This window comes from Rhynchophorus ferrugineus, unplaced genomic scaffold (assembly GCF_030347505.1).
Source record: "Rhynchophorus ferrugineus isolate W39M unplaced genomic scaffold, kcgeb_rfMv2 rfM30, whole genome shotgun sequence".
Classification (NCBI taxonomy): Eukaryota; Metazoa; Arthropoda; class Insecta; order Coleoptera; family Curculionidae; genus Rhynchophorus; species Rhynchophorus ferrugineus.
This window is the reverse complement of record NW_027472609.1, coordinates 368,273-388,630: the sequence shown is the minus strand read 5'-3', so window position 1 is coordinate 388,630 and position 20,358 is coordinate 368,273. Positions and strand designations below refer to the sequence as shown.

At 31.8% G+C, this 20,358-nt stretch overlaps 2 protein-coding genes and 1 long non-coding RNA gene across 4 annotated transcripts in view; all 3 read left to right on the top strand.

Annotated features, from left to right (window-relative positions):
* Nucleotides 1-20,358, top strand: part of LOC143205871 (putative ATP-dependent RNA helicase DDX43) — a 279,365-nt gene that overhangs the window by 105,819 nt on the left and 153,188 nt on the right. The gene's annotated exons all lie outside the window — the stretch shown is intronic.
* LOC143205876 (histone-binding protein RBBP4) lies at nt 2,072-4,983 on the top strand. Its single transcript, XM_076418914.1, has 8 exons — nt 2,072-2,210; nt 2,371-2,578; nt 2,630-2,826; nt 3,172-3,393; nt 3,458-3,658; nt 3,717-3,893; nt 4,577-4,660; nt 4,717-4,983. The coding sequence occupies exons 1-8, from the start codon at nt 2,180-2,182 to the stop codon at nt 4,815-4,817; spliced, it is 1,221 nt and encodes a 406-aa protein (XP_076275029.1). The 5' UTR covers nt 2,072-2,179; the 3' UTR covers nt 4,818-4,983.
* On the top strand, nt 15,109-15,538 carry LOC143205912 (uncharacterized). Its single transcript, XR_013007985.1, has 2 exons — nt 15,109-15,231; nt 15,315-15,538. It is a non-coding gene; the product is annotated as an uncharacterized LOC143205912 (long non-coding RNA).

Genomic DNA, 20,358 nt, shown 5'->3' with positions numbered 1-20,358 from the left:
TTTGTTTCTTTATCTCCCAGGTTCTTTTCACTACTTCTTGCGGAATATTGTCCTTGCCTTGTTTTTTAAGTTCATTATGACCCAGTCTAGTTCAGCTTCTTGTATTTCTTCTTTGCCTTCTTCTTGTTTGCTCCATTCTCCATTGGTGACCCTTGTCATGATCCTTACATGTTGTTCTTTTTCTCCCTCCTCTTGTTTTGGATTATGTTTTTGTTTGGAATAGGTAATACTTTTTTGATAAACTTTCACGATTTTTGTCCAAGTGTCTTGTTTGTTGAAACTTTTTTCCTAAAATCTTGAAAACCAAAATTAGGTTCCAAACGTTTCAGAAATTGCATTGATCCAAAAGATTTGAAGAATTTTTTACAGTAGCAGGTGTTAAATTTCTTTTAAAAATATTAACTCTAAAGAGGTGAATAAAGTATATTAAATATTTGTAATAAATACATTTTCTGATACGAAAACTCTAATATTTAACAATTTATTTTGTTGGCTATTAAGAAGAGCACCACGGTTTTTATTTGTTAACGAATGGACTATCTTAACAAAATGTGTTGAACTTTTAGAGCCCATTGAAATAATTGCCACCGAGTTATCTGGTGAAAGATATCCCAACGATGTCTTAAATTATACGGTTAATAAGAGGACTGCAACAATCCATCAAATCCAGGATTTTAACAAGTGAATGGGGAAAAAATGGCAAAATTGTCTATTAGATGTAATCAATAAAAGACTGGCTATTTGAGAAATAAATACGATATGCGCGACCACATTTTTAGGTCCTAGATATAAAAAAGCAGGATTTGGTATTGCAAATAATGCTGAGGCGATACAAAAAGTTATCACAAAATAGATATCTTCTATTCTAACTTCAAAAAATACAAATATATTTCTACAACTCAAAATTCAAGACAAAGCTAGTGACCAAGAATGTATTGACATCTGGGGATATTTTTGATGAAAAAATGGATAGAATGAAAGAAGTAATTACTCCAAGTACTGCAGCAACTTTACAGATTTAGCAATATTTGGAAATTCCATTTATTGGGCGTTTAGAAAACCCTTTGAATTTTGGCAAACCCATAAAATGGAACTACCTCAATTATATCAGTTACACGTAAAATATTCCACTATACCCGCAACATCTGTCCCCTGGGAACGAGTTGTTTCAAAATCCGGGCAAATAATTAACGATCGAACAAATAGCCTCACGGGAGAAAAGTTGCACATTTAAAAATATTTCCGTTCAAAAATAAAAAAAACTTTTATTTCAAAAGGGTTTGGTAGTTATTGATCATATACGATTATTTTTAGGTTCATCATGGTTTAGATTTTTCAATGATTAGGTATATGTTTACATTTTATATAGTAGTTATGGTTATTGAAAATCTTTAGTTTTTAGGTTTTATTTATGTTGTATTGTACTATTTATATTTATTATGCTATGTTATTTAAAAATAGCAATTAATATATTAAAAAAAGATAAAACATTTGTAGTGTTCTTATTCCATTCCTTTTTACACATTCACAGATCCATTCATATAAAAGTAATCCTACTTCTTCTTTTTTAAAGTTATCTAGGGAATGAATATTTATACACGTCTGTCTCGCTTATACTACCATTAGAGAATATAAAGACATTTAAAATTAACTGCTCCAAGCATTTATCTCCGTCCGTTCCTATCTCACATTTTATACCGACTAGAATTCGTACATCTTTGTCTGACATCACCAAAGGAAAAAAAGTCGAACCGTGCATTTAATTGAAAATAGTAATTACTATTCCGTATAGTATATATAGTATTACAATTTTTTTGACCATCGATTGTTTTGCGACTATCGACTGTTTTCAGTCGATAGTTCCCAACGCTAGTAAAAATTATGTTAAGTTCAATTCAAGTACTATTTTGTTACTGTTTAGTTACTACTTTGATTTTGAGGCATTCTTCTTTGCATTATTGAATATATTGTATCCATAATCTAATAAATGAATATATATTATCTACAAATATATAGCAAATATATTTTTTATGTCATTTTGTAATTGGTAGTACTGAGCTTCATAATTTGAAAGGTTGCTTTATTGGCGGGACAGCTTAGGCGTCAAAACCTTTATATCGGTGTTGTTTACCTTTTTATATCATTTTTGCCGAGCTACTTTATACCCTGTTTGTTTAACATGGCAACCGGAGGAGATAAAGGTGACGCCGGTTAGCATAATTCTTTATCGTAATTTGTACTTAACGAAATCGATTTATACCGATTTATATCGATAATATATATATATATATATATATATATATATATATATATATATATATATATATATATATATATATATATATATATATATATTTTATGCCCTTGAAGAGCGAATTATCAAGAAAGAATACAAAATATGGGAACGCAATGCCGTATTTCTTTACGACTTGGTACTGGCTCATGTGTTAGAGTGGCCTTCTCTAACAGCACAGTGGTTACCAGATGTCACACGTCCTGAGGGAAAGGATCATTCGTTACATAGATTGATTTTAGGCACTCACACTAGCGAAGAACAAAATCACCTTTTAATCGCTAGGTAATTCATTGATTTAATATTGTTCTTAGTTTATTAGTTTTGTGTATTCAGTGTTTTAGTACCGAATAAGGATGCCCAATTTGATCCATCTCATTATGAAATTGAAAAGGGGGAATTTTGTGATTTCGGTTCTGTTTCTTTGAAAATCGAAATTAAGATAAATCATGAAGGTGAAGTGAATCGAGCCAGATACATGCCTCAAAATCCTTCTATTGTTGCAACCAAAACTCCGTCAAGTGATGTGTTAGGTATGTAAACTTTAATGAGCATTTGATAGTTGTCAAGTCGTCGAGTAGTTAAGTGAAAATAAAAATTACAATTATATTTGTTAGCAGTTGTATAGACCATGATTTCAAAATGGAGGTGTTTTAACAAATTTTGACTTTTTTTTTTTTGAGAATTTTTGAAGATGAAAAAAGGGAAATTGGTTTTTTCCAACCAAAAATTCTCCATGCAAGACCACTGGTGAATACCAAAAATTAGTAATTACAAAACTGATAAAAAATGAAGACTAGAATGAGTTTATTCCATATTTCCCAATGCTAGCTAATATATTTGGCCTATTTATAATTGGTGTTGTTATCTATTTCCAGTATTTGACTATACCAAACATACTTCCAAACCAGACCCCAGTGGGGAATGCAACCCCGATTTACGCCTTCGAGGACACCAGAAGGAAGGCTATGGTTTATCTTGGAATCCAAACCGTAATGGTTACTTGCTATCTGCTAGTCATGATCACACAATTTGCTTGTGGGATATTAATGCCACACCAAAAGAAAATAGGGTTATTGACGCCAAAACAATCTTCACAGGTACTGGTATTGCAGGTATTTTATTTCTCTCTGATAGGATGTACTAATTGAAATTATTTTGAAGGTCATACTGGCGCGGTAGAGGATGTTGCATGGCATCTGTTACATGAGAGTTTATTCGGATCTGTTGCGGATGACCAAAAATTGATGTTTTGGGATATCAGATGTAATAATACCAGGAAACCTGCTATTACTGTAGATGCTCATACAGCGGAAGTTAACTGTTTAAGTTTTAGTCCATATTCGAATTGGATTTTGGCTACAGGTTAGTGCAGTTTTTCAGTTTTTGTGCTTACTAATAGCAAATAACGGTTAACTATTAGGATCTTCTGATAAAACGGTGGCATTGTGGGATCTTCGCAATCTCAAGTTGAAATTGCATAGTTTGGAGTCGCACAAGGACGAAATTTTCCAAGTTCAATGGTCACCCCATAACAAAACAATCTTGGCTTCTTCAGGAACTGATAGAAGGCTTCATGTATGGGATTTGCGTAAAATTGGTAAGTTAATATTATAAACTAGTTAAATCTAGACAGCTCGATAATTTTCAGGGAGTAGATAAAACTATTCCAGCGAATATTTAATACATCAAAATGCAAAAAATCTAATAACATATCAACATTTAACGATTTATGCCTATAAGTATTGTTCTTTTTATTTTTCTGTCTGTCCTATTGTCTAACTGTCTTATTGTCTGGCTGTCTTCTATGTGCCCAATGAAAAAATTCTTCAGCTCTTACGTTTATTACTAAGAGATTGTTATTCTATTTTTAAAATATATTGATTATAAGGGTTTGCTGAATTTTGATACTTAATTTCAAAGGTCCACCAGAATATCACTACTTTTTAAAATATTTAGAAAAAATATACATCTTTTTAACCTAATATTTTACTATTTTTATTTTCTCTTAAAAATATCTATATATTTTTTGTAAAATGTTGTTTTTCGTTTATACCGTTTTCCGATAAATAATAATGTTATACAACTTAACATAAGGGAAATATTGGAAAAAAATCGTATTGTCGTTCTTTATTAACGAAGCTTATTGAATAACCCGTTATTGATATAAATCACTTAATTTTGTGTTAGAATATAAAATCTTGTCATGTCTTGTGTTAAAAAATATTATAGACGTTTTTGTGGTTTTTAAAATCAATACAATTGATTACATTATTTGATTAGGGGAAAAACAAAGTGCCGAGGATGCTGAAGATGGGCCACCAGAATTGTTGTTCAGTCATAGAGTCCACACAGCCAATATTTCCGGTAAAACCAAAGCGACTAACATTCAAACAATTATTTCATTATTCGTTTTTATCTAGACTTCAGTTGGAATCCAAATGAACCTTGGGTGATCTGCTCTGTATCAGAGGATAATATAATGCAAGTGTGGAAAATGACTGAGTGTATCTATAATGATTAAGAACCCGAACAGCACACTCCGGATCCAGAAACACCTGGTTCTTAGATTAGCCGTCATTTTTTTATTGATTTGTTCGTGTAAAATACCTTCCAAGTTTTTGTCGGTATTAAATTTTTTTTTGTCGTTTTTATATGAAAAATTAGGTTTAATAAATTTTTTCATATTACCAGCCAAGTTATTGAATGTTGTTATGTATAGTTAACTAACGTTAAACTAAAAGAAAATTATTGACTTTATTTACTCAAAAAATGAAACCATTTGCTGAATAATACCAGTTAGAAATTTATGTCTCCATATAAGGAATATATATAAAAAACCTGCTAGTGGTTTTGTTTTCATCAGAAACATACCAAAAGCAATGACTATTTGTACAATGTAATTCACAACATATTTGATTGCGACTTCTCCCAGAAATCTAACAACGGTGGGCATTTCATGTTTGTAAGTGGCCATGATTGTTTTGTCGCTCGAAGATTGCGATGAGTTCTCTATAAGAGAAAAAAATCTATTAGAAAACCATTATAAAATATTTGATACTACTGTGATCAAAAAAGGTGTAAAGTAGTTTCAATAATGCTCTTCTGCTCTATGGGCAGTTTAATTATTTTAACTGTTGTAGATCTTTTAATTTAAAATCTAGTGTCAAATAGATTGTTATAATCGTCACTAGATAATTAAACGAAAACGTATGGCGATGTTATAAATTATGCAAAAAAAAATGTTTATATTTCTTCACTGTTTTCTGAATACTTAAGGTATATTGTGACAAAATTACTGAATGTGAACTCGCTTCTATATGTTCCATTTAACTTCCAGATAATTATTAACAAAATTGTTAGTTATTTATTTAAGAAATTGTTATAGGACATTGTAGGAGATACTTTGAATTATATAGGAGAATCATTAGCAATTTTTGTAACAAATGCCATGACAGCATCAGAGGCTAAACAATGTTTCTCGACACTGAAGCGGTTTTTAAAAATTCAAAAACTGAAGATGGTTTAACAGTTAATAGGTAATTTCAATGAAAATTAAAAGAAAGCTGTTTTTTTGCAAAAATTGCAGAAATTATTGCAAGTGTCATCACTGAAGCTGGATAATGGACCAGCCAGACATTTTTTGCAACTTTTCGTCAAAAACTTAACATACGTCATTGCGTCTTATTCTCCTAGTTTATTAACGTAAAATTCTTCTAGTCATTAAACTGAAAAAAAACAGACAGCTGTAAGGGAAAAGAGGTAGAATGAAATGTCTTGTGTCCGAGAGAATTTATGTGAAATAAATAATCAGTATATGTTTTATTTCAAAAGTTTTTGCTATTTTTTGATTACAGTAGTATGTAATACAAAAGGCAATTATACTTTTACTAACTTTGTTCATCACGAGGTGTCTCAAAAAAAAGTTAAAGTATTTAACAGGAATGTATGTAAGAAAATTTATATCGCATTTATACCTTTTTACAACTATTAATATTGATATTTTTGATAAATAATATGATATGATTTGAAAGTAGTGGTGAAGCCCTAAAATCTAGTTTATTGTAATACCTAATACAGCTTAGTCAGCTCGCATTAAATATAGATCAACAGATGTTATTTCTAATAAACCAAATATGTACTGCAGTAGCAGGAGTTTTCCGAGAGCTAGAATACCGAATAACATATCTCCCTATATCGTCGAATTTGTTGTGTTTAAGTAATTTGAACAAATATAAACTTTCTGTTAAGACAGTTTGTTTGTGATATATATATATATATATATATATATATATATATATATATATATATATATTTATATATATATATATATATATATATATATATATATATATATATTTATATATATATATATATATATATATATATATATATATATATATATATATATATATTTATATATATATATATATATAATATATATAACGCTATGAAGGGGCAGTATCTAGGGGATTGTTACTTGAAATAGTGAAATTTGCAAAAAGCACTGGTACAAACTAAAATAAAAGTTCTTAATTCGTTGAATTTTTGGTTTTCAACCTAATGCCTACTTAATTTAATGAGTAATGATCGTGTGTTTCATTTACAACAAATATGTTTTAAGCATATTTATTGATTAAATAAAATGATGTAATATTTATGTACAGTTAAATATCCATACAATGGAATGTGGCCCGAACGAATTCGAAATCATTTTAATTTATTCTTGCTATAAAAATCTATTCATTTCGTTTTCATTTCTGATGTATGAGATTCTGCGCCCAATTTTTGTTTATTAAAGGCTGACTCCAACTATAGAACCAATGTGGACTGTAACGAAAACAAATTACTGGTATTTTTTAAAATAATCTTTGGAAACTATTTATTATTTACCTTTTAATAAATTAAAACAGATATATTATTTTTTGTGTTGGGTGACAAAACATAGGTAATGTTCTGAGAGTGAGTGCAGAAGACAAGATTTAACTTTAATTGTGTCTGTGGTCTGGTGGGAGCATGAGAAACATAAAATGTGGCATGGCAATGAAGAAAAGGAAAAGTGCTCAATATCAGAATGTTCGGTCTCTTATTCTGTTTAATCTACACAATAGAAGAGCCCTGCAAGTCTACCAGGTTGGTCTGTTTTGGTTTTGGGACAGAATATTGCAAACCACATTGACTGAGTCGAGCGGGATTTAGATTGTGTTCCAGATTTAAGATTGTCGAAGTAGAAATCAAGATTACTCGGATGCGGCTTAACGACGACGTAATGAACTTACCCGTAATACATAAGGTTTTCATAAAGTTGACACATAATTTCTCTTAGGTTCGACAACCTGATATTATGCATTTATTATAATAATAGAATATTTAGAATGTGATTGTTTATGTATGAATAACTTAAAATAGGTTATATAATGCCTGATATGCATCATATAATTTACATTTTTTATATTAATTTTAGTTCATTTTAAAATAGAATATTTTATTTTATCATATGAAGAAAACGTTCAAAAATAGTTTTTCATGTGCAACTTAAATGAAAGAAAAACTTAAAAGAAAACACGTTATTTAAAATGGTCAGTTCATTTCTGTAGAAAGATTCACGTTTTGCCTCAAAATAGGCCTGTCACCAATGTTGGATCCATATTTCATCTATTGTCACATATCGACACAAAAATTCCGGTTTGTCACGTTTAAACATGGTCAAACACTGTTCAGGATCATCAATACGTTCTTGTATTTGGTTAACAGTGGGAAAACGCGGCACCCACTTTGAACAGAGCTTTCTCATAGTCAAACAGTCATGCAATATAAAACCAACACGTTTTTTTATATCTTTACGACGTTAGCTAACTCGGGCAACTTCACTTTTCCATCATTTAAAACGTGTGGAATTTTACGGATTTTTTTGGTGTTACAACCTCATTTGGACGTCCGTTGCGTTCCGCATTATCGGTATCTCTACGACCACGTTTGAAGTCAGCAAACCAACGTTTTATTATTGTTTCTGATTGAGCGGAGTCCTTATAACACTTTTCAAGCCATTGCTTCGCTTGAACGGTATTTTTCCTATCAAGAAGCAGTGTAAAATTATGTAAAATGATCCATCGTTTTAAAAATAATAAAAGTAGTGTTACTCTTAGCAGAAGAACTCACCAACTTATGAGTAAAATATCATGAAATTTTAACAGCATTCTTTAGAGTTTTATGTGTTAGGCCCGGGACTTTTCAGTCCATATATCCACTAAATAGTTGTTCGTTGGGAAAGCTGGCTGGTGAAGGTGATACATATATCCGTGCGAATTTGGAAAGAGTTTTAAGCTCATAATGTTTAACTTTCCACCAATCAAGTGAATTTTCATCTAAATCATAGGGGTGGGGGTTCTGTTTTTATCGTTTATGTTCGAAGGAATCGCTCATTATTCTTCTTTTTGTTTTTTCCAAATTTGCTTTCTGGTGATATAATAGGAGAACCAATGGGGACAGAGTCATTAACCATCTTTAATATTTCATCTTTTATTTTTTCTTCAGTGACTGGTTTGAAAAATGTATGCTTATATCACGAGGATCTAAATATGTTGAAATTGTATATAAGTTGTTATCTTCTAGAGAAGGCATTTTCGCAGATAATTGGGATTTCAGATTAAAGACTGCCAAACGAGTAGCATCACTACCTGGTTCTATTGTTAAAAAGTCTCATTTTTTTAAAAACATTTGAATGATAGGAATCACAGATGATATGAGTGCCTAAGAGATGCTCATTTCACGAGTGGTTTCTTCAAAAAGTTTCAGTAGATCCAGACAGTATTCTCTTTTTCCACTCTTCTGGCACAATTGATTCAATGTTATTGTCATTGGCATAAGTACTTTGCATCTTTTATCTTCGAAAAACAGTCAAACATATAGAATGTGCATTTCCTGGTAATCTGGTTTATATACTCAAAATATCATCTTCCGAACTTCTAGTGGTATCACTGTAATCTATGTTGCTGAACTGGCACAATCTATCGAGAAAAATGCCACGAATTTGTGCAGAAAATGCGGTTGTTATAAATTAAAAATAATACTTGCGTTATTAACTGAAACCAGTATATTTTAGATGAAATGGAAACCTTTTGATTTACCGAACCCGATTAAAAATGTCGATTTCATCGAAAGTTTGAACACCATATACGACTGAGGTGACCCCAAAACGAAACACGGACTGGCCATTCACGTTTACAGCTGCAACACTTCAATGAAGAACAGGGCTTTTTACGATGCCCACGGTGACTTGCTTATTGGTAAAACGTTACCTTTATTTCAACAAACTATAAAGTATTCTTAATAAAATTCAATCATTTTGCAGTCCCTCAACTTGGAGTTCTTTTAATAACGACCGAATTCGGAAAAATGGAAGTCGCTACCAATGAAATATGCGTCGTGCCACAAGGAATACGTTTCAGTGTCGATATAACAATGCCATCTCGCGGTTATATACTCGAAGTATTTGGTAGGCATTTCACGTTGCCGGATTTGGGTCCTATAGGAGCGAATGTTTAGCGGATCCTAGACATTTTCTCACTCCAGTAGCTTGGTGAGTCAGAACTTATTTCTTTCTATATACAGTGTCAATAATTGCAAGCCAAATTGACCTATGGCTTGATTCCACATTTTCTTTCTTTTTTCATTGCTGTACATATTTTACATTTTTGCAACGTTGATAATAGACATTACGGCTTTTTTGAAAAATATTTAATAATACTCTAAATCATGCACCAAAAACATGCTATTATTGCGGAAATAGACTTAAAAATGTTAAATTCACGGCTGATCGGTGTCGTTTGACGTCACTTCTATGTAAATAAACCATAAAAGTTAAGATGCAAAGTATTAAAATAATTTATTAGCCGGCTTGGTGGCGCAGTGGTAAAAGCAACAGGACGGTCCTCCTACTGTTGCAATAGCCGCGGGTTCGAATCCTGCTGGGGCATGGTCGTAAATTTATGATTGTGATTGTCCTAGGCAAGAGTGTAAAATCCGACAAGGAAAATGATCCCAGTCACGCCAATAACCAGGCTGGGTAAGAACGGATGTCTTCCGGGATTATTTCTAAGTTGGTCACTCGCCAGTCAGTAGGCTTAATGCCAAGGACCGTGGTTCGGAGCCCACGTTAAATAGTAGGTCTAGCCCAGATAAACCCATAGTTAGTAAAAGGAGACTTTAAAATATGTGAAAGAAAATAATTTATTTTTCCCGTTATTTAGGAATTCCAAAATGGTGTACGATCGCTCAACATGACAATATGTTAATAAAACCTCCTAACAAATTAGACAATGCAAATAACGATATAACACATTTCTCAATTTTGTCATGTTCGCCAGAGCTGAACTGATACCACATGCAGAGCTTATTTTTTCTATCAGGTCTTTCTTGCGTGTCTGGTCTTTACAGATCAGTGATACCAGTCCATGTCTGTGTACTCTTACGTGTTTGAAGCCATCTCCTGCTAACTCTTTACGGGTTAGCTTGCCTCTGATGGCGGCTAATGTCTCCGCGCCACTTGCTTTTTCCTTTCTGACTTTTTTTTTTCTATGACTGTTTTCAGTCGTTATTTTCGGTCCGACTGATCTTATTACTATATACTATCGGCTGTTTCAGTCATTTACGTTTAGTTACTATTTTCAAATGCGTGCAAGTAATGCGCCGAATGTATGCTTATATAGATTTATATGTAATATATGTGGTTTTATGTTTTTTCTTGTAATTTGCTTGTGAATAACTATATATTGTAAATTAATATAGCAGCATTTTGGAACGCTAGTTTTCGAGGGCAAAAAAATTAAATTGTAAATGATAAATAGTAAGATAATTTTGACTAGTATAATAGGTAATACTTTTTTGACAAACTTTCACGATTTTTGTCCAAGTGTCTTGTTTGTTGAAACTTTTTTCCTAAAATCTTGAAAACTAAAATTAGGTTCCAAAGGTTTCAGAAATTGCATAGATCCAAAAGATTTTTTATATATATAATTTATAGAGAGCGATCTATCTACCTATTCTACACGAAATGTGCCCAAAGAAGATAACATATTCCAGGTTTTGTTAAACAGTATCATTAAACTATATGGATGTGAGAATTTGAGTCAAGATATGTGTTCGAACTCACACACGGTGGTGATCCAAATGTCGTTTAAATTATGTATCTGCTGCAAAGTTAAAGTAACTATAGTTGGTAAGTTATATTTTCATTTATATAATTAAATTTATGCTCGGATAGTATATCATCTATTCAGTGATGCAATCTAATAATAAATACATACAAATTATAAATATTTTAATAAGATAGTTACTTTTAGTTATATTTATTTAGAACCAGATTTTTACAAATGTATTTTTTTATTGTATTCTCCGACCCTGGGCCTTTTATGCAATATCTCAATTGTGGGAAAATATAAACTGTATTTCTATTTTGGCTTATTCAATATATGTGTGGAGGTTGCTTTAAAAAATACCTGATTTTTGATTACATATTTTGGTTTTATCCTGAATATCTTTAAAAAAAACAGGACTGGTCTTTTAGATTTTTTGTTTATTTTGATTATTACTCACTTTATAAGGTTTTAGGAATCTATCCAAATTGTTTACTAGATATAAAAGTATAGATCTTGGGTTCTTACTAAAAGTTAATATTAACAGAATTGTGTTTATTTGTTTTAGATACATTTCTGACTTATCGATATGTCTAGTGTTGTTTTTATTCCAATAAAAGTATATTGTGGAAATATAAACTGGTTATTAGATAATATATTTGTCTTTGGCTTTTCAAAATGGCATAAACAGGTGCCAATCAAGTTTGTAGATATTACAGGTTAATTGGGATAACATTGGTTTTGTTATGTTATTTTGAATTCATGTATTTGGTCATCTTGAATAGAGCTTTCCATAAATAATCCATTCATAAATCAGCATATCAGGTAGTACAATTTTCTTAATTATTAATTTCACCTTCATTCTCCATTTTCAGATCTTCTATTACACAGTGAGCTAAATAGTATACAAACAAGTTTTTATATCTCTAATTTACAATTCAATTCATATGAATATCTTGTAAATGTGTTTCTATTCTCTTTTTTCATTCTGGGCTCTATGCTTCAATCCTTAAAGTTTTGAAATATTTAACATAACATAACTATATTATAATAACATAATTAAATGCATAACAATCTCATGGTCAAAGAAGATTAAGCGATGAAGCTGCTGTACTCCTCTCAAAGCATTATCTCTCGTTGGAATAATCCTAGGGCTTGTTAGGGCCAAGTGGCATCCGTAATATAGGCAAATATCTATTTCGATCTGGTGGAAATCACTGAAAATGTACAGAGTGGTGAAGTATTAACTTATCAATTTGTCAAATATATATCAGAAAATATTTAGGAGTGGATTTAGTATGCTTTCTGAGTAGGCGTAACATACATGCCATAATCACATTCCATTCACGTCATAATGAAAGTATAACCAAGTATGACCGAAGAAACTATCTTACTATAGGGTATTTGAATGTAACTGTAATTACAATTATAATATACGTAATTAAGGTACAGTTTACTTTTATTTCAAGAAATATAGCGATTACCCATGGAACTAATTTATAGTCTGTTCAATAAAACAGTGAACTCTCGTCATCTGATTTTATGACGTCAAAATGTCACAATGTTGCCGCATCAACTCTGAGTTTTAGTTTGTTTTAGCTTTGACATACAACATAAAAATAAAAACCATCGTTATAAAATATAATTTATTTTAATATGGCAGTACCTCTAATGCGTATATTATTGAAGGACTTAAAACTACGATTAATTATGCAGTTATAATAGTTTGTAGGTTAGGGTTGTGTTTTATTATATTTGTATTACATTTTTTCCATACTATCTATCAAAGTTCCAGGCGTGTTTTTATGTAGTGGTATTTCCTGGATGCCTAATCCATATAATTAACAAATGTATATCCAAGTATTATATTTTGTTGTCATTAGAGCATACTTTTACGCTTAGTGCTTTTTTTGGTGCGCTATTTCCTTGTAAAGTAATTTTGATGTCACTACATTTCTTCTTATTTTGTTCTGTTACTACCTGTATACATCTTTCTTGATAAATCTAGATTTAATCATTGCGCTCTTCCTAATGCATTTGCCATTTCTGCAAAATATTTAGTAGTCATTCTCTCATCGTACATTTTAACTAAATGCTCATGTATATTATAAACAATTACACACATATCTGTGCACATATATATTTCACATTTTTCAATAATATTTCCTGTAGTTCTAGTATATTAATTATATATTCACCTTTAGTTGTTTCCGCTCTCATCACCCTGTCTTGGAAATTGTTAGTATTGAATCATAGTCCGATTTTCAGAAAGTTTCAAGTGAATAACTAAGCTATTAATTTTCTGATGATTCCGTCATGTGTGAATTTCTTTTTCAATGCTTCTGATCGAGTTTAAACAAACCGAAGGGTTAATAACCCATTCCTGTTTCCAGCAGGAAGAACTATAATATATTGAATGACTATGGAATATCGACGGCGACGAATGGAATCTTATCCAGGAGCCGCCATTCGACCGAAAAAATTTGGACGAGAGGGGAAAACTGATGGGATTATGAATGACATAAGTTTTGGATTCAAGAAAATAACGCTGTTTTTTTGCCTTGTTTTTTAATTATTATTACAAAGATGTTTTTAAATGATAAATATGTGTTTAATACATATTAATAGTTAGTAATAACACATATAATTATATAAAAAACATGAAAAATTAAAATAACATGTATATGGGAGAATTTTGTCATGAAATCTATAATAATATTTAATTTAGTAGATTCGTACTTTGCAAATGGCAATTATCAACAAAATTAAAATTTATAAAATTAAAATAACGTCTTAAAAGTAAAGGTTACGTTACTTGTTCTTCGATGAAGAATAATGAAGGTAGAAGGATAATGATTGATGAAACAATAATGAAGTTAAGTATTTATACATATCGATACCCTTTGTAGCACAAAACACGTTAAATAACATGGGAGGACTATTTTACAAGCTGCGGAGGAAAATATGTTCAATAATAATCTCATAAAATAATTATTGACAACAAAAATATTCTCTCTTACCTATATATGTTATTCTTTAGGTGGTTATGTCTCACCTTCAAGAAAATAATTAAATTACTAGAATATAACCATACACCATGCAGTAAATATAAATTCGTACTTGTCCATACCATTCTTGTCTCTATCCTTAACGGGTGAGTTTCTTGAATATATATCCATTTTGTGTCGCCAAATAGAGGTAATATTTTTAATTAATTATTTTACTAAGTCTACCTCAGTAGTCATTACAGAATTGTAATTGTTTCATATCTTTAGGAATCTATAAATCTATCTATAAAAATCGATAAATACTAAAGTTGTATGAACATAAGAATTCTTAAATATTCTAAGAGTCCTTAAGAAGATATTCTTATCATAATCTTCAAACGAGTTGGATTTCAATCTTATTGGTATTTTCTTCCTTATCATAACATTGTTTATTATGTTACTGACCATACTTAATAATTTGATATTCTTTAAAAACGCGTACCTTCGAAAAGTGATTGACGAAACATTCCATTTTTGCTAATGTTTCATCAAAGAAAAAACTTAGTTAATTATTGATAAAAAAAATAGTGATCCCAGACGACAAATCCACATAGGTTTGCATTTTTGCTTCCATTTTCCGTTTCCTAATCCCAATGCATTAATGTGTCTGCAAGTGGAATGGTATACAAATCAATACAAATCAAAGGAGACTTTATTAGATTACATCATTTTACATGTATTCTTTTCTCAAGACAAATGAAGATTGTCCTACTTGAAATCTTGGTTGAAATGTATGTGGAGCAGAAGTATGATTAAGGTATAACTATTATAATAAACTTAAACCATTGAATACTACTATTTTCTGAGCACAACTAATTAAACCTATATTTACTTTTTTAGGTGATATTCGGGTCAAGATGACCCTTTAAATTTTACTGGAGACTGAAATTCACCAAATCCTCAGTAACAAATTGAAACAAATAAAATTGCATATATTTGTTGAAGCATTTATTAAGTTTGTAAGGTCCTGTATGTGCGTAGTTATTGAGACCTTACATTTCTTTCAAAGTGAATGTAAAGAGAATATGTTAGCACTATTACTGGTAATAAAATTATTGTTTTTGGGTTGTTTTATTCCAATATAGGGACCAATTTGCAGTTCAAGATGAAATCAGTTGTAACTTGTATAAATGCATGATTCATTATTTTTCAGCGTCGAACTAAAAACAACTAGGATCTGACTACCTACAGAGGTCCTCGTCGGCAGTTGCACGGGGACTATCAATAAGGTCTTTTTAGAGGGTTGTTCTTTCACTAACATAGAGCGATTCATCATTAATCTATTTTTACCAATCAAATTATGTGAAAAGTGCTATCATTACATATAAAAATTTGAATTGGTTATGAAGGTAATCAATTTTTGTCTCTAGATTAGCAATCGACAAATTGTTCATTTGTTGATTAACTGTTAATGAGTACTGATTTGTATAGTCTGATTATTCAGCCTAATGATTTCAGATGATGAATCAGTTTCTATGTTCCTAATTTGGACTTCTATATTTGCTCCATGTCCGAGTCTGATCTTTGTCACCTAGATGTATGTGAGCGTACTTGCTACCTCTCACATTCTTTCTCGAGATTTTCGTACTTTTACATTCCTTTTGGATAGTGTGTGATATCTTGGTGGTAGGATATCTCGAACGTAAATAACTATCATCTCACTCAAAGCTTGTTTATCTAGTGCATGATACTGTTGCACATTTCATTCAAAGGTTTTACGTTTATTCCGACGATGTCTCTGTCGGGTAGCGAGTGGATATAAGTACGAATGTTGAGCTCTTGGTCTTCAGAACTCCTCCGCCCGTTCTATTACTAGATCGGATTGGGAGGTCTCAAGAGAAAGAAGAGGTTCAGCTAAGTTATGTGCATTCTTAATGTCATTAATGATATGGGAAACCAATTTTTGATGTTCGACCTTCTTCCTCATCATTTAGATAACTTAAAGGGATCTTTCTGGGAAGAAGGGCGCCAGAGCCTAGTTCATTGCTAATATTTTACGTAAGCGTGACTTCACGGCGTGCTAGCAGGCGTTTTTCCTCTGCAGTCCATCTGGACTTTCTGATTTTAGGACATGAATCCGCAAGGACGCGGCTGTCCCTCCAGTCTTTATAAGCGCGATTTTGGTGCACTGCGCTCCCCGATTTTGTTTTGAACACTCCGTTGCATTTTGGGTGTTCACATCTGTAACCCTAACTAGGATCGGTCTCGACGTGTCCATCACGCCTCCAATTCACCTTGCAGAGACAGCGGACTATATGGAATGAGTATTATTATGATGAATGATAGTATTATGGGTGCTTGTACGGTCTGTTTATAGGTGAACTGCACACGTACAGATTTAGTTTTATCAATTCTTATTTTCCAAGCTTGTGTCCAATTATTTATATTGTCACTTGCCTTTTGTAATTTTCGTGAGGTTTTTTCACTATTGTCTCCGACAGCTATAATCGCAGTATCATCAGCAAATGTAGCCATCGTAATATTCTCCATTTGTGGTATATCACAAGTGTAGAGTAGATAAAACATTGGTCCCACTACACTTCCTTGTGGTACACCTGCTTTAGCTTGGTTTATTGTAAAGTAAACTTATTCTTGTTTGACTCTAAGCATTCTGGTTGTAATGCATGATTTTAATAGTTCGGTGTGTTGTTTTGGTAGCATTTTCTGTAGTTTATGAACAAGGCCTTCATGCCAAACCTATTCGTAGGCTTTTTCAATAACATCTGTTATTCTGTGGATCTGGTTAATTGTTGAGTGCTTGTTAATAAACCCAAACTGGTGTGTTGATATTAGGTTTTTTCTCTCTATGATCGGTTTTATTCTTTTCAACAGGAGCTTTTCAAAAACCTTAGATATTACTGGCAGCAGTGATATAGGTCTATAGGCTTTTATTTCGTTTGATGTCATCCCAGGATTTGGGATCATTATAATTTTCGTCATCTTCCAAATGCCTGGGACACGTTTTAATCTAAATGCTATATTGATCAAGTTGGTGAGTTTTATAATCCCCATTCTTGGTACTTTTTGCAGTAATTCTGTTATTAATTATCGTAGCCTGGTGATTTCCTGGGGTTAATGTCAGTTTTAATAACCTTGGTTAGTTCTTTCGGCGTGACAATCATCGAATTTTCAGATTCTATGTCCGGCAAATTATATTCAATATTAGTTTTGTTTGGTTTGAAAGTTTCTTCTAGATATTCAGCAAATGGTTCTGCTTTTTGGTGACCCACATAGGTCTCTTATAGGTGGACTGTGTAGACATGAGCCCGTTTTTTGTGGCTTTCCAGAGTGAATAATCAGTTTCTTTATCATCTGTTAAATTTCTCAGATAGTCATTTATTGTTTTGTTTTTAATTTCCAGTATTTTCCTTTTCAGTCTTTGGGTTATATTGTTTAAACTATTTTTATTTTCAGGTGTTCTGCTTTGTTGCCATTTTTTTCGTAATTTTTGTTTTTCATCTACAATTTCCTTCACTTCTTTGGATAATTAATTACTTTAATTGTAGGTTCTCATCTAGGTTCTCTTCTCCTGAATTTCTGAGTGTGTCCATGCGATTGGCATCTTTTGCATTGCGGTATTAAGTTCGATTTTTTAAGAGGTTCGATTATTATTTCGACCCCAAAAATTGTTTTTGCGCCCGTGTCTTGTTCAAAGGCTATCATTTAATTTATTTCATTAATTTAGAGTAGAATATAATATAATTTTCAAAAAATTTTTTTTATGATAATGTTGACAATATTACGGTTTTCCATATTTGAAATTCCTATCCTTTGATTGCCTTAGTTCTTACTAGATGCCGCGCGCCGCTTGTTCTCTTTCTCTAGTTAATATTTTCGCAATTAATTTGTAGATTTTGTGGATTATTTCTTATATTCCCGTTTTAATTACTATCTTTTCCTTTTATTAATTAAATTAGAATTACCCGTAATTTATGTCGTTGGATATTGTTTTCGTCTCTCATTTAGAAGAATTGACGTACGCGCATGGGAGGTTATGTCTTCGTTCTGATTATACGTTTTGTTTAATTTATTTTATTATTGTTGTGTTTTTAGGTTTTCTTATGGATTAGATGGATCTTGTGTGATTTGGCGGTCTACGACTTGTTTGTTTTACCCCCTCGCACCACTTGGTGGTTTTGTAGGACACAATTTGTGTCACTAGGAAATTTGCTTGTGCTTGACGATTGAATACCACCAGACTAGGATTGTACTTTTGTATGAATATTGCGTATTATTTCAGGGTGAGTTTAGATATTATCTTTATCCGCCTTTTCTTATTCGGAATTGATTAATTAGATGACCCCTGTTTTTTGATTTTGTAAGGCATGAAGTCCACTGAGATTACCACTCCGTGGGACGGTGAAGTGACGCCGTAAATATGTTTTGATGTTGTTTAACTACCTTTATTTTATTTTATTTTGTTGCTAGTTATTTTCCCACCAAGATATCAGCAGTGTATTTATGTTTCTTTGTATTTTTTAGGTTATCTGCGTCCAGGTTCTTTGGCAGAATTGGTGGAATTGACCGTGATTTATTTGGAGATAATATATCCGAAGCTATCCGTGGCACCATGCAGCCCTTCTGTACTCGATGATTAAACGCTATCAGATTAGGATTTTACTTTTGCTTGAGTACTTTCGGGTATGTTGAATATTGTATTTATTTTTATTAGACTTATCTGTTCGAAATTTATTAGTTAGATGACTTATGTGTTTTGATTTGCAAGGTATGAGGTCTATTGAGATTACAACCCCGTGGGTCGGTGCAGTAACTTCGTGAATGTGTTTCATATTGTTCAACTACTTTTGTTGCCAATCATCCTCCCATCGGGATATCAGCAGTTTATTTATGATTTTTTATGTTTTAGGTTAGGAATTCTTTGGCAGAGTTGATGGAATTGATTGTGTCCTAGTGGTGGAAAGCATTTTGGGACTATTGATACTATGAATTTGCTAGTTTTCTACACCATAAGATGAGTATTATTTGTCTCGTTTTATGAGGTGTGTCTCTGTCCTTTGAATGATTGTTTTAGATGATTGTGTTTTATGCAAAGGTTGTGAGGAGGTTATTTTGCGAAGATAGATACGACCTTGACGATATGAGATGATGATTATTGTCTTTATTTTTAGGTAGGTTGGGCGACACAACAGGACTCCTATGATTGATTATGTGATGCGGACCTGTAGTGCTATTGCTCAAACTAAAGCAAACCATCAGCACCTCTCGATCTTCTCCATGCCATTTTACATGAATGAAGCATATACTCCCATGCTCGTCGTTCCGGATCGTCAGCTTATTTTAATTGTTTAATGGTTCCTATAATTTGGCTTTTTTTCTTGCTTATTATTATTATATTAATTACTTAATGATGCTCTGATTATAGTAACCATTGTTTTGAATTAAAAAACTAAGTAATAGTTGCATGCAGTAGCGCTAACATCTAATAATAGTTATTAATCATTTTGAATGTCTATTTGTGGGATTGTGGAATTGTCTGTGCCTATCTCTATGTTTCTCAAGGGGCGTCTCTTATATGTATAAAGAGTTATCTTGACATAGCTATTATCTGTATTGTGCTTTATTGGTTAAATTAATATTAATAATAATAATGAGGGTTTATAATACTGATTTCTTCTTGTTGTTCTTGTTATTATCAGTTGTCAATTCTGGGATCGCTGGACTTCTGCGATATTTTCTTCTTCATTAATAACTTTGTTTGCCCAATCATTCAATATTTCAATTTTCTTCTTGTTTGTTTTGTTGAGTGCATTTCTCATTTCCATCTGATCATTCGGAATTTTATAAAGATCTCTGGCGCTCAACCTTTCGGCGTTTGTGCATTCATTCATGATGACTATCTTCTTGATCTTGGCCGCATCCGCAT